General features: G+C 43.1%; 1 protein-coding gene across 1 annotated transcript in view; it reads left to right on the top strand.

Annotated features, from left to right (window-relative positions):
• The window catches only part of LOC137286184 (activating signal cointegrator 1 complex subunit 3-like), a 293,474-nt gene continuing 279,980 nt past the window's right edge, over window positions 1-13,494 (top strand). Inside the window, exons 1-2 of the mRNA XM_067817886.1 lie at window positions 1-122; window positions 4,541-4,803. Coding sequence (XP_067673987.1) covers window positions 4,560-4,803 — 244 coding nt within the window. The 5' untranslated portion in view covers window positions 1-122; window positions 4,541-4,559. The remainder of the gene's footprint in view (window positions 123-4,540; window positions 4,804-13,494) is intronic.

Below are 13,494 nucleotides of genomic sequence, written 5' to 3'. Positions count from 1 at the left end.
AACTCGCAATATTCTTGCATCTGTTGCAAAACGATACGAAAGAAAGTTTCATACCTCTTATGTACAGTCAGTACTAATTGGATTAGCTCATCGTCACCTACTTAAGACATATGCTGAGTCAGGTAATGGCTGATCCGTTATGCGGAGATTTTTATAAAAGTCTTTGCTATACACGTTAATTACTTATTCCATCTCAATATTCTCATTGATATAGGTTTGGCATATGTCACACCATGTGAGTGAATTTGTATGTCGGTTTGAGAGTCGTTGCCAACTTTTGGTGAAGATGAATTAACATACTATTTATAAGAGTTGATGTAGTCATTCACTTCTTTATTGTCTGTGGTTAAAGCATTGCCGTTATAACAAGACTAAATAAGATTTTGACACGTACACGTTTTGGCCGATGGTAGGGTGTTACAGACTCGACTGTCAAGACATGACCGGGTAGAGATCACCATTTATCGTCTTGTAACTAGCATCAAATGACACGTGTTTTCACTCAGCCATACTGATCGTAATTTACAATAAGAGACGTTGTGTCATCAAAACATTTCACTATGCATACATCCTACCTGACCAAACTGGGTTTGTGTGGAAGTACTGAACATCTTTTCCAACTGTGTGATGTCAGTCAGAGTCTTTGTTCATATAAGGGTAACGCTTTTTTTCAGGGCATTATCATTTGCAAAAGCCTGAGGTCTTTCATTAACTGCCTGACGGCATCTGCAAATGATAATGCCCTGAAGCTAATAGCTAAAATGAATAGAATTTTTGATAAAATAAGAATTAAAACAGCGGCATCGATTTAGAAGCATTTACTGCCAACAACAAAATGACTGAGGTCACTGACACACATTTTACAAATATAGACACGTCATAGAACAACACAAATGACATCACTACTGAGAGTGACGACATTCGACCTTGACCTTTACACATACTACCAGCCGCCATTGTTTTCAGTGATCAACAACATTAGACTGCAGGTCGATATTTTTGTTGCTGTACGTTGTCATATATGGTACAATTGTTATGGTTGGCACAGACAGGAAAGTGCATAATGGCGCAGGCACGTGATGAATGTGATGTAGGTGATTGAACTTCAACAGCTGAACTACTTATGACGTCACCTAACAATGGGCTTGATAAAGGCCCGTCGTCAAGCATTTTGCAGGCATTATCAAGTTATAGTGGCTGGCGCATTTCTGATAATGTGCGGTCATTTTAATGATAATTCTATCCATTTTAGCTATAATGTGTCATAATGTATACGCAGTAGGGAAGCTAAGCTAAGGTAGTTGCAAGCATCTGTGAAGCACTGGAAGATATTTTATTATTTGACAAACATTTATCCCAAAGCGAGCTGAGTCGTTTTCAAAATATGCCAACATTTAGTTCTCATGAAATGACAAAATGAAATGACTGAAAAGTTATTTTTTCATTCTTTAAATTCATCATATGCTATTGCTCTTTCTAGGCCTTAATTGCAATTATTTTTTTTCAAAAATGTTGTTTTCTCAAATCACCAAATTTACATTTCTTTCCCGTAACAACACTTTAGATGATGTAACATGATATAAAAATGATATTTCTAGCAATATTGTGTGACAGACATGAAGATATGCTTAGATTGTATGTATATCCACCTAAATGCTTGAATTTGCATGGATTTCTTTGCTTAAATAGATTTGTATTTATACTTTCTAGAAATCACACATAGAACTAAGTTTCTGTTTTTTTTTTTTTTCAACAAACCCCGCCCAAGAAAATATTTTATTACATTAATGGTATTGAAAGCATTCATACTTCTAGATACAGTATTTTGAAATCAATATGATTATTTAAAACCTTAAAAAATGCAAAAAATATTGTTGTTATGGGAAAGATACGCTTGTTACAGGAAAGACAAAAAATGTTTCTTAACAATCTGTTTTTCACATGAAATAAACATCAATATATTGAACCAAAATTCTGAGTTTACACTGGTTTACACATAAGAATATATTAAGACATGCATATTTTATACAAATATCCTCTGTGAACTGCTGTTCTTCTTTACCATAACATAATCGTTCTTTACAGTAACAGAATAAATTCTTTACTGTAACGGTTGCATTCACTGTAGTTAAATCAGTATGTACATCCAGCAAATGCTGTTAACTGCATACACATGCGGTAGAGAATAATGTAATGTAATTCATGTAACAATTACTCCTACTTAGGGTAAGATATTAGTAAAAGCTTGAACATGATAATAACGGTAACAGATATATTTTTCCCCATAACAATTATCATTCTCTACTGTAACAGTCTGAGGGGAAAAATGTCACTTATCATCTCTTTTTCACATTGTATAAACATAATATATTGAACCAAACGTGTGACAGGTTCACACCTAATAATATATTAAGATACAAGTTTATATTAAACATAGTTCCTGTGTAAATGTCTGATTTTTCTTTCTTGTTACAATTTTTAGCGTTACAGGAAAGAATGTTACAGGAAAGAAGTACATCAACACAAATTACATTATGAGGAAATTAATGGCCCCTTGCAAAAATTGGACTTTGCAAGTTTCAAATGTTTCATAGTTCAAATGCAATCATGGAAACAAAATTTTGTGAAATTGTACATGTCAGTGCAACAGTATTGTTATAGGAAAGAAGCTTAATAAATATATGCTCCAAGTCCTAATATTTTAAGCCCTTCCCCGCAGCTCTCACTCAATAGTACATCTGGAACATGGCTCATCATGAGAACACAGGAAGTGCCAAAGAGCACGCAGAAGTTTGGGTATCTTGGCATCATTATTTAAAATTTGAGGCTGTCGTTACGGGAAAGAACAATGGCTGAGGGACAGCTACAAAACATGTCTTACATAAAAAAATATGGCATCAAACATCTTTCAATCATTATGTGTGTGAACTAAACAGTTCATACACATAAAATCAGCCCCCGAAAGTTAACTAATTTAGTGAATTTGTATCAACAGATATGAAAAACAATCAACACCCTGACTGAGGGACAGTGAATACAGCTCATTTTTAGCCCTTTCAAGGACTGTAGTAAAAAATCTAAATGTATTTGTCCACAATTAAACATAGATATACAAACATAATGCCTTAATTTCGACGATTGCATTGCTAGTGCCACATCAGGGAAGTACAGGCGATCAGAGTGCAAAAGCAGTTTCATCGGTAGGGCGGATGCCCAGTTCATGTCGTTAGACATTTTATTGACAATAGAAATCCAAATCCAGAAGTTAAGTTATGTAATGTGCAAACAACCATCAATAATATTTACCCTATATGTTAATACCACTTCAGATGCAAAATCAAATGCCTGTTTAACAAACAATAGCAAGCAAAATTCAGCAAGATCTGTCATCTGCTAGTGACAGGTTATGGATAAAACAGGAAGCCATGTGATCAAAACACTCTCTTGCAGTGTGGATAATACAGTATGGTTCATCGTGGAAACACATACAAAATACATGGATGTGGCAAGCAGCTACAGTTTTGCCGATACAGTGTCGTCAACTCTATTTTTGTTTGAAACACATGTTATTTTTATGTGAAGTAGATGAATATATTTTTATCACAAAAGGTTAGCAAAATCAAAACTTTAGATGATATTAAAGATAAAAATGACATGTTGTCTTTCATTGTGGAAAACCCCTTATGCTGGGATACAGATTGTAAAGAGGCCTCAAAGTTTAAGTAACATTAGAACTTTTAATGCTAACCAGCAAGAATTATTTTGAGATCTTTGCACCAATCAGGACTGTTTATTCATGGAATATTAACTGATCAGTTGATGGAAAACAGTTGAAGTGTACAGACAAGGTTTTAGAGGACTTTTATTGTGGAAATCACAGAATTCTGCACTTGACAGCATCACATGCTAGTATTGAGAATACATATAAAATATAAGTTTTCACGTATTCTTCCTTTGAAATGTCCACAATATCGTCTTCCCTGTAGACACGTACATTACAGCTTACAGTGTTCATCAACAGTGGATTTATTCAGGGATGGTATAAATGTAAAAAACCCTGAAAAAGTCAATTCTTCATTTTAACAGATATGTAACAATGCACACACATTAAAAACACAGATGCATACTAATACAAAAAGACAGAGTATATGGCATTATTGCGAATTCACCGACTGTAGGTACTGCCTATCTGTTAACAAGTAATTATACATTCATGTATGAGAAGAAGTTATGTTGCTATGCATTACAATATACTCAGTAAATACTTCACATGCAGACACATACGTTGTGGAGACATGTAAGTTCTTTCCTTATAATAGCCTATATAGCTATAACAGAAGTTTGTGTTTGTTAATTTATCTTCAAGAAATATGGTAAGACTGCACTTCAAGATCCTCCCCCTGAAAATGCAGTAATCTAGATAAGTATGAGATAACTGTATGTTCTGTATTGGATATATTTGTTTCAGCGTGTGTATGGACATGTTATAGGTACCCTGTTTCCTCTATAGTTATTCGTATCATCATGTATAATATTTCAGATAGTCCATTTTGACTGAGATGGTGAGCTTGCCACGCCTTACTGGCGCACTTCGAGTGTTCACCAATGTTTCGGCCAGTGAGGTTCCCGGGACAAGAGGTAATGATGATCTGGCACAGCGGAGGCTGCTGTCAGCAGAGCAAGAAAACAAGGGAGGTCACTCTTGGCTAGATGTGGTGACTCTACTGGAGAAGCGTGGAGATGTAGAAACTAAAGAGTCATCTCCTGTCCTCAAACAACTGATTGCCTGTGCTAGATCTATTGGTGAGTGACTGAGAAAGATATTGATTATGTGGTTGCTTTCATCCCAGAAAATTGACTGGTGTCAATGTTGTTCATGGTGTTAATTCTATTCAAATTGAAGTAGAATATATTTGCCAGTTGTTCAGGTGACACTTCCCAGTTAAGGGAGGTGTATCTATGATAGTAGTATAGGGAATGGGGGTTTTAAAACACTTTCAAGAAAAGTCTCTACAAAGCCTTATTTACTAAATAAGGCTTTGGTTGGGTCCTTAGCTCTTGCTACTATTACCCCTACTACTTAACGTGTGTTGGAGGTAACACTGTGCCGTACGGTACGATCAATAATTCTTCTCTTACAAACCACCTACCCGGCCCATCCCTCAAGTAGTATAAGTTAGGTTCGTCGGCTTTCATATCCACTTTATCTATGTTGTAAGTTTTGACTGACCATATAGGATCGGTGGCCCGCTTACGGCTATCACCCTCGTGTTCCCCCGGCTGGTATAGATACCTCACTAGGGCCCTATCTGGTATCTGTTTCTCCTTCCCACGCAATGGAGCGGCCGACTCTGCAACTATTGATTTTAGTTTGATGGCGTCTGCCGGTTTCTTACCGGTGAGACGGGTGACTTCATGGTTGATTGCCGACACCACCTTGGGTAACCTCGTGACCCATTCAGTCGATCGTTTTCCAGGGGTGGCCATCTCCCTAGCATACTGATGGCCGAACAAGCGCTCAGCCAAAGTCCTATTAAATCTATCAACTATGGCTTGGCTGCGATGGGCTCCGGCCGTGCCACGCCTGACCTTTGTATCGTGTTTGGCTAGCAGTTGTGACACGGCACCCATGAACTCCCGTCCGGGGTCAACTTGCAGCTCTGTTGGCCACGTCAGCGGACTGCGTTTGTATATGCGTTCGAATCCTCTGGCTACCTGGGCCGAATCTTTCGTGGTCAAGGGTTCGGCTTCCTTGTAACGACTGGCTACGTCCACTACGGTTAAGGCATACTTGTACCTCTTGTCGTGGGGTAGGAACAGTAGGTCTGCCTGGTGAACGCTATTAGGTATGTTAATACCGAACCTGCTTCTAGGCACGTAGCGTGGTGCCGGCAAATAGATCTGCCACAGGGCTTGTTTTTCAAGCCACGCTTTGGCTTCCTCCGGGGGTACTCGCGCTATTTTAGCTAGCTTATCTACTGCGCTAGCTCCTTTCCAGTACCCACGCGGGCTGTAGTAAATAGCCTCAAATTTTTTCATGTCCATACGCGTATGTGTTTATCCCATCAATAGCTATCCAACGTTTCGTGTCCATAGGCGACAGGGACGTCTTGTTTATAGTCAGTCCGTATATCTTATGTCCATCACTTCTAAGTGTGTTCATTTTATGCCTAAAGGTACGGGTCTTGAACAGGGCTTCCTTGAATCTGGCGTGTTTGATGTGTTGTTTCACCACATACTTCTTAACCCCCTTAGCCTTCCGGATCTCACTATTGTCGGCTTTCAGTATGGAGTACATCTTAGGTCTCAAACCTATGTACTCGGCTATGGGCGTGCCAGCACACTCGTCCTTCATCTTACCTAGGACCTTTTTATTTACCGTACTGTGTATGGCATGGGTCTTAGGGTAGTCGCTGGTGTCGTATAAATCGAGGTGTTTTTTCATGTCCTCGTACACGTCCTCGGTTCGAATCTCCATCAGCAGGGAATCCGTGTCAGTGTACAGCACTTCACACCTGTCACCGTACTGTTTCTTGAGCTCGTTGTAGTAAAAGTCGTACATCAGGTGTTTGGATAAATCGAGGATGCTCATCCCCACGTAAACAGGCCGGTTGAATTTTATGTGGCTTTTCTTCATGTGTAGGGCAACCAGGTTGTCTGTGAATATCTTACTACGGTTGAATGCCGGACTGGCTATCAATCTCCTGAGCTTGTCTTCCTCACTCGACCGAACCAGCTTCACGGTCACGCGTTTCCTCAGGTTCTCCATAGTCTTACCAAACACCGAGTTGTTCATGAGCTTGTAGAGATTTTTCTCAAAATCACTGGTGGCTTTTTTTCGTAGGTCTGTGTTCATTCTGATGTAGGGCTCCATCCATGGGCTCTGGTCGAACATGAGCACCCTGTGTATTTTGGTCAGCCTCATACCCAACGACAGGTACAGCTGTAGGTTGCGATAGTGAACGATGTACTTGGTCTTATTCATTAAGTTAGGCACGAGTTTTTCAACGTCTGTCACACGCCCACCTAACAAGTTATGTTGGTACTCAGACATCCAGTCTGGGTTAACCCTCATACGTTCGGGGGCCAGGGGTTAGCTGTTGTGCGATGTGTGTAATTCCTTGGTATACTCTAAGTCAACCTCGAGGATATACCCTTTGTTCGAATCTGGTGCAACCCCCATAACATCAACGTGGGGTACCCATTCGAATCCCCCTGTAGGTAGATACTGGCTCATGGCCCAGCCGTACAGGTTGTTTGCGTCGAGGTAGAGAATGTGATTGGTTGGCTTGTTAGGATCGTAACCTTTCACGTATTGATTATTTGCTTTCGCGTATCGTTTGGATGCCATGGAAATCCCACCTCGCAAGCCTTTCTCAATGAATAGGTGCATGTCGTAATCTGTGAGCAATTCCAAATTAACTCCGGTCTTTTTAAGCAAGGCGTCCCACGACAGACCTGGGCTGGTGTAATACCATGCGGGGTCGAGTTTATACTGCGTGAAACACGTCCGCCTAAACGTCTCAAACACGTCGGCTAACAGCAGTACATCTGTCCTCAAGTACAGGTCGTGATAATCACCCAGGTTCTTACAACCCAGTTTATTCCATACGTTAGTCGCGTGCGAGTAATCATCTCGTGAGACGGACGCCTCATTCAGCTTGCTATAAAAGCAGTCAATAGGGGGTAGTCTGGTCTCGGTGAACTTGACCCAACTATCCATGTACTCATAGGGGTACACACCCTTCCTCATAAGCAGGGGTCTAGTCTCGGCGTCTGTGTATCGATCGGTGATAGGGAAGGTATTGTTGGCCTTGACCAGACTGTCGAGTGACGACAGGAGGAACTGAAACGAGTCAATGAACCTAAGTCCGTTTAAGCTGAAGGAGATGTATCTCTCCATGTTGTTGGGGATTTTCGCGATGGCCTGCATGATCAAGTGTGAGTCGTACCCTCTCAAGTTGTGAAAGACAACGGGGATGTTTATTGTCTTAGGGTTGATTTTAAGCTTGAGGTTGCACGCGCTGTGAGCGGCGCCTCTATACTTACCAGTTATGTGGCAGTGATCTCTCACCGAATCACCGTTAAGTGGTGAGTCACACACGTGACAGTTAGTGCTACTAGCGTGAGCTAGCCTGTCGACTCGGGTCATACGCATGGGAGCGATTCTATACAATGCATTCCTAATAATTTTTTCTTCCTCCTGCAAACACTTTAGAAACCTTTCAGCCGCGTCAGGGCCCCTATACACTACCGGAGCTTTCGTTTCCCCGTCACAACGGACGATAATGTATCCAAACCCACAGGCTTTATGCTCTTGTGTTTTGTGGGTGATGGGAACCTCGCCGGCGGCACCACTGGGGGAATCCCCCACCACCAAGGCTTCGAAGTCGGCGTATATGATATAAGGCACAGACATTTGGTTCTTGTGGTTACCGAATTTTAGGATATTATCACCTTCCTTAGGCATGTCGACTCGTATGGCCGTCTGCCCCACACCTTGACAATCCTCCCGGTGGGATTCTAATAAATCAGCTCGTGTGAAGCCATGTAGGCATCGTTCACAGAAGTGGGTCTTTTCTCTGTGTGCCGATTGGTCATACAACAGCCTGCTAAAGTGTTTTATCCATGTGTAGTGATACTAGTCACCTCGCTGGATCATGAATATATTGATAACTTGGCGATCCTTCACCGGGCTGACCCTGTGTACTATTGTTGTGTTACCTTCGTGCCCAAAGACATTTATAGCCAGATTATTCTGTTTTTCTACTTTAGTGATCTGGGATATGGGGGTGGGTTCATCTATACCATCCCAGTTGAGCCCATCATCCTGAGGATAATTAGAAGACCTGTTCGGATTAGTGTCAGCTGGAAATAAGGCTGACCTGATAGCTAACCTCAGGCAATCGTTTCCTCTATTCTTAACGTTTACTATGGCATGTTTGTTCCTATAGTAGGGGGGCAAGGCTAGGTATGATCCGCCTCTGAATGGTACGTAGTTAGCTATGTCTAGATAGACATTATCGATTTTATCTACAGCCCACCCGGACCCCAAGTGTGTGTAGCGTTCTAGGTATTCTCGTATCTGCTGAAAACTGGTATCGATTGATGCGTCAATGGTCTCTGTATGTGTGACGACCTCTTGTTTACCTCGGAAGTAAGGCTGAACATACTCAGTGGCCCCTGTGGGGCCCCCAACCTGCTTATCGAGCGACATTTTCACTGTGATCTGAAACTTGATACTTCCTAGGTTATTTAGTTCCTGGTTGACCTTATCAGCTATCAGAGGCTTGATATCTGTAATGTCTATGTTTCTATCAACGTGCATGCGCCAACCTCTCAAATAGTTGCCTACAGCGCGCTCAGTGCGCACGAACTGTAGGTCAATAGCTCTATTCTGTCGTAATAATTCTACAAGCTGTGGTTTTCTCATACGGGAATACCTGCCTAAACCCAAATCGTGTGCCTCGGCTTTCAGTTGTTTTACAGTGGGAGGTTTTGCTACGGGGGTATGTGATAACAATGCGGTTAACCCGGCTCTCCCCAGGTTTGAATAACCCGTGTATCCAAGCTGTTTTGCTTGAGCTTTTAATTGTTTTACCGTAGGGGCTTCTAAACCTAGTAATCTCAACAATGCTGACTTCCGCATTCGAGAATACCCGATCACACCTCTCTGTTTTGCGACCCGCTTAAGCTCGTGTACAGTAGTCATAGTGTTTACACCTAAGAGAACCAATGTCTAATTGGTTCACAGTAAAGGGAGGTAACCTTGATAAAAAATATGTGGCTGTTTCACGCACTGTTGGATATAGTGTTCCTTGTGCATGTATTCCTGTATATGAGTAAAACATTTATTTGGAGTCTATCTTGAGCAGTCGCCTACGTTCTTTTATGTAGCCCTTTTTATTCTCGTAGATGAGTTGATGTCTGACTATGTTCGCTCCGTGAGCTTTACATAGACAGTAGTGTCCTTTAACCCCGATACCACACACAGAACACGTGTAGTAGGGACTTCCCATATGGAAACAACAGAACCTAGTCCTGCATTTCCTACCACAGGCCTCGGTCTTCCCCATAAGTATATATTCGCATCGGTATGGAGCGGTCTCATGTTTACTTATATGGGTATTTAATCTAATTGCTTCGCAACCAACGCAGTAGCTGCTATACCCAACACTATGAAGCCCAGTTCACGATTCATTTGTCCCTTGGATGGTGTGTAGTACTGAGCGAGTGTGGGTTTATTGAGCGGTTCCAATCGTTTACCAGTTAGTAGGTAGTATTCTTTCATTGCTTCATCGACATCGTTGAATGTTTGAACGGCATGGTTTTCACGCTGGAGTTGTTCGTTAATAAAATCGATCCTCTGGAGGCGTTTTTTAGCGTACTCGGCCTGTGCCTTTTGTAAGTTCTCAGTAGCGAGATCGTGCCGCTTCCTTTCTTCCTGTATTTCAGCCGCGTGGTCATCTCGTAGTTTCGAGAAGAGGAAATTACTCCCGGAAAATGCCAGGGCATTCACTAACGCCCCACCGACCATCATAGCTATCGTGGCCATCCTATATTTATTTCATTATATTATCAGGTATTATCCCTTGTTTTACTAGGATGTCTTTTGTGGCCATCGCCATACCAAGGTTCATTATGAGCATACCCATATCCTGCAGGTTGAAATCTAGCTTGATAGTTGGTTGTTTAAGCACCATTTTAGTCAACCGAGCGTACCCTACGGCTAGACTGGCGACCACTGTGGCGTGGTATGCGTCGTTGACGAACGTTTTCCCCTCAGACATTATGTATATATAAAAATATTTAAATTATAACATGATATGCGGGTCGACAGTGGGGGTTACCACCTCACTGTTGGGGGGTACCACCTCACTGTGGGAGGGTACTCCAACGTATAACCATGTTATAACCACGGCAGCACCTACAGCCAACAACAGTCGGGGGTTGATAATTTTATGTTGGTTACACCACCGTTTTTTACCGGCAGCTACTCTCTTAGGATTCTTCTGCCTAGTTACTGTTGGGGGTTCCCCCACTGTTTCCCTGGTCTCCGCCGTCACCTCGGGAGGGGTTTCCCTCACTGGTTCCTGTGAGGGGGTCACTTCCGTCACCTCGGGAGCAGCATCCATCTATACTATTATTATTATTCTTTCTCTCAAATTGACAATGCTTTGCCGTGATAATCGCCGCCGTCACTGGAGCCAACAACATGCCATATTTGTGGTACAGCTCACAGCTGATAGAGCTCACGGCGTGTTCGATAAAAGGGTCTTTCTCGAGGTCTTCCCACAGGTAAAGTCGGCGCTCTGGTGGAATGGGAAGGAAGTATGACACAATACCGGTGTATATCTGGGTCATAGCCGATCCTATTGTCTTTGTCATTTCTGCTCCGAGCCGGGACTCGTATCTAGCGTACAGCTTATCGATTTCTTCGGCTGACATTTTGTGAATTTTATCCGGAGTGTAGTCTCCAAAGTAATGTTTGGCTTTGCCGCCAACAGCCAACGCCACCAGTTTCTCTCGCTTGTCATCATCCCCAGACAATTGTTCGAGCAATTCCTCACACTCCATCTTATAATATAACAAGTAAGATTTAGTTTTAACTATATAATACCCGATGCAGACAAAACACAGAGAAATGAAGGTTAAGTTGCACACGACAAACACTTCAAATATCATAGCTATACTTAGCATTTGCTTAGCTTTAGCTTAGCTTTGCTTAGCTTTGCTTAGCTTTAGCACACTCTATATGCTACTGGTTGGTCGGTCTTGAGCACGAGCTTAGCGTGTTTAGTTTCAGCGAGCTGTTTCTTCACCCGTTCCCGTTCTAATTTGCTCATCACATCGTTCTCTCTCAAACACTCCTCGAACGAATCCCTGTCCTTGCAGTGAAATAAGGCCACCCATCGCGTCTGCTCCCTGAGGTCTTTCAACACCGAGTTGAACTTCTGCGTTAGCACCCAGACGCTGTGATTTGCATGCCGGCCGGAGAAGGCCAGGTACGATAGCATGTCTCTCTTTTTTGTTATCTCGCGATTAGCGCTGCAGTCGTCCAGTATAAACAGCGTCGGTTCCCCTTTAAATTTCTTGTGAAGAGCTTTCAACCAGTCCTGCAGGCGTGTTCCAGGGTCGATTTTGTGTACGTCCGGGTCCGTCATCACCCAAGGTCGCGCGTACGTTTTATTCATGCTCAGAGTAGGGCACATGATAACGATGTTATCGAACACATCCTTGTAGTAACCCTCCAACATATCCAACACGAAAACGGTCTTCCCACAGCCAGTCTGCCTGCACACTATGGCGCAGTGTGGGTCAGTGGGCAGTGGGGGGTACCCCCCATCAGTAGATGGCTTGCACGAATCTCCCATTGTCTATATTAAGTTGCGCGTCCATAATAACGTACAGATATAATTTCAACTTACCAGCGGGTTGAGCCTTCTTAGTAATCTGGATGGTTATCCCTTCGCTGCCGTTATCTATACGGCGCCGGCTACCGTGCAGTTTATCATCATCCGTGGATCGCATGTCCAACCATAGGGCGTACTTAGTGGTCAGGTATTCACCGATCTGCACGGAGCCGAGGTCCAGGTCCTTTGTTATGTAATCCCCCACTGGTAGCTTTTTTATCTCATCCCACTGCTGGTGTGGTCTCATACCATGACTGAACAGCTGGTTGGGCACGCCCTCGATGGTCACTTCCACCTTTTCAATCTCGGGGTTGAAAAACTTCTCGCTGTCCCTCCGGAATGGCTCGTAATCCTCCACGGGGACGACCAGGATACCTTTCATCGATCGCGCCGGCACGTTCAGGTTGATATTCCACACAGTGTCGCTCTTATCTCGCACGACTGATCTATGCCTCAGTACGCGATCGTACAGGATAGCCATCTTCCCAGAGTACTGGCTTCGAACCTGCCTGGCCAGCTCCGGGCTAGTGACCATGTCGAACTCCAGAGAGATGTTGTCTATGGCATAACTGGCCTCATCACCGTTCGGCGTACGCACTACTTTGCTATAGTCGTTAAACGTGAGCTCGTATTCGAGCCTATCACCCAGCGCGGCCTGGTAAAACGGCGCGTGTCCTGTGAGCAACTCGAAGTCGAGCGGCACGCAGAATCGATTCCCGTATGCTCGAGCGATGGCCTTTTCACCGTCCGATAGCTTGTCTAGCTGGTCTGGCGTGAAGGCATACCCTATGCGCGACCGGGTTGATTTGCTGATACCCTGGTACACATCATTGACTCGTTCTCCCTCGCTTTTCCAGAGATCCCCGTAGCAGTGAAACACGTCGCTGTCGTCGATACTCAGCACCTCGTTACCGCTGATCTTGACGGTCGTTTTCTTGATGATAGCTCGACCCACGTTCCGCACTAGCTCGCGTTTGTCGTTGTCGGAGGTCAACGTGATATTGAACGCCAGTCGAATAGTGCCTGGTACAATGAGGTCATTCTCACCAAGGTTTGGAAATCTAACCAGCAGAGTTTGATT

The sequence above is a fragment of the Haliotis asinina genome, chromosome 6 (genome assembly GCF_037392515.1).
Source record: "Haliotis asinina isolate JCU_RB_2024 chromosome 6, JCU_Hal_asi_v2, whole genome shotgun sequence".
NCBI classification, from domain to species: Eukaryota; Metazoa; Mollusca; class Gastropoda; order Lepetellida; family Haliotidae; genus Haliotis; species Haliotis asinina.
The sequence above is the reverse complement of the archived record's forward strand: the minus strand, read 5'-3'. Positions and strand labels throughout refer to the sequence as shown.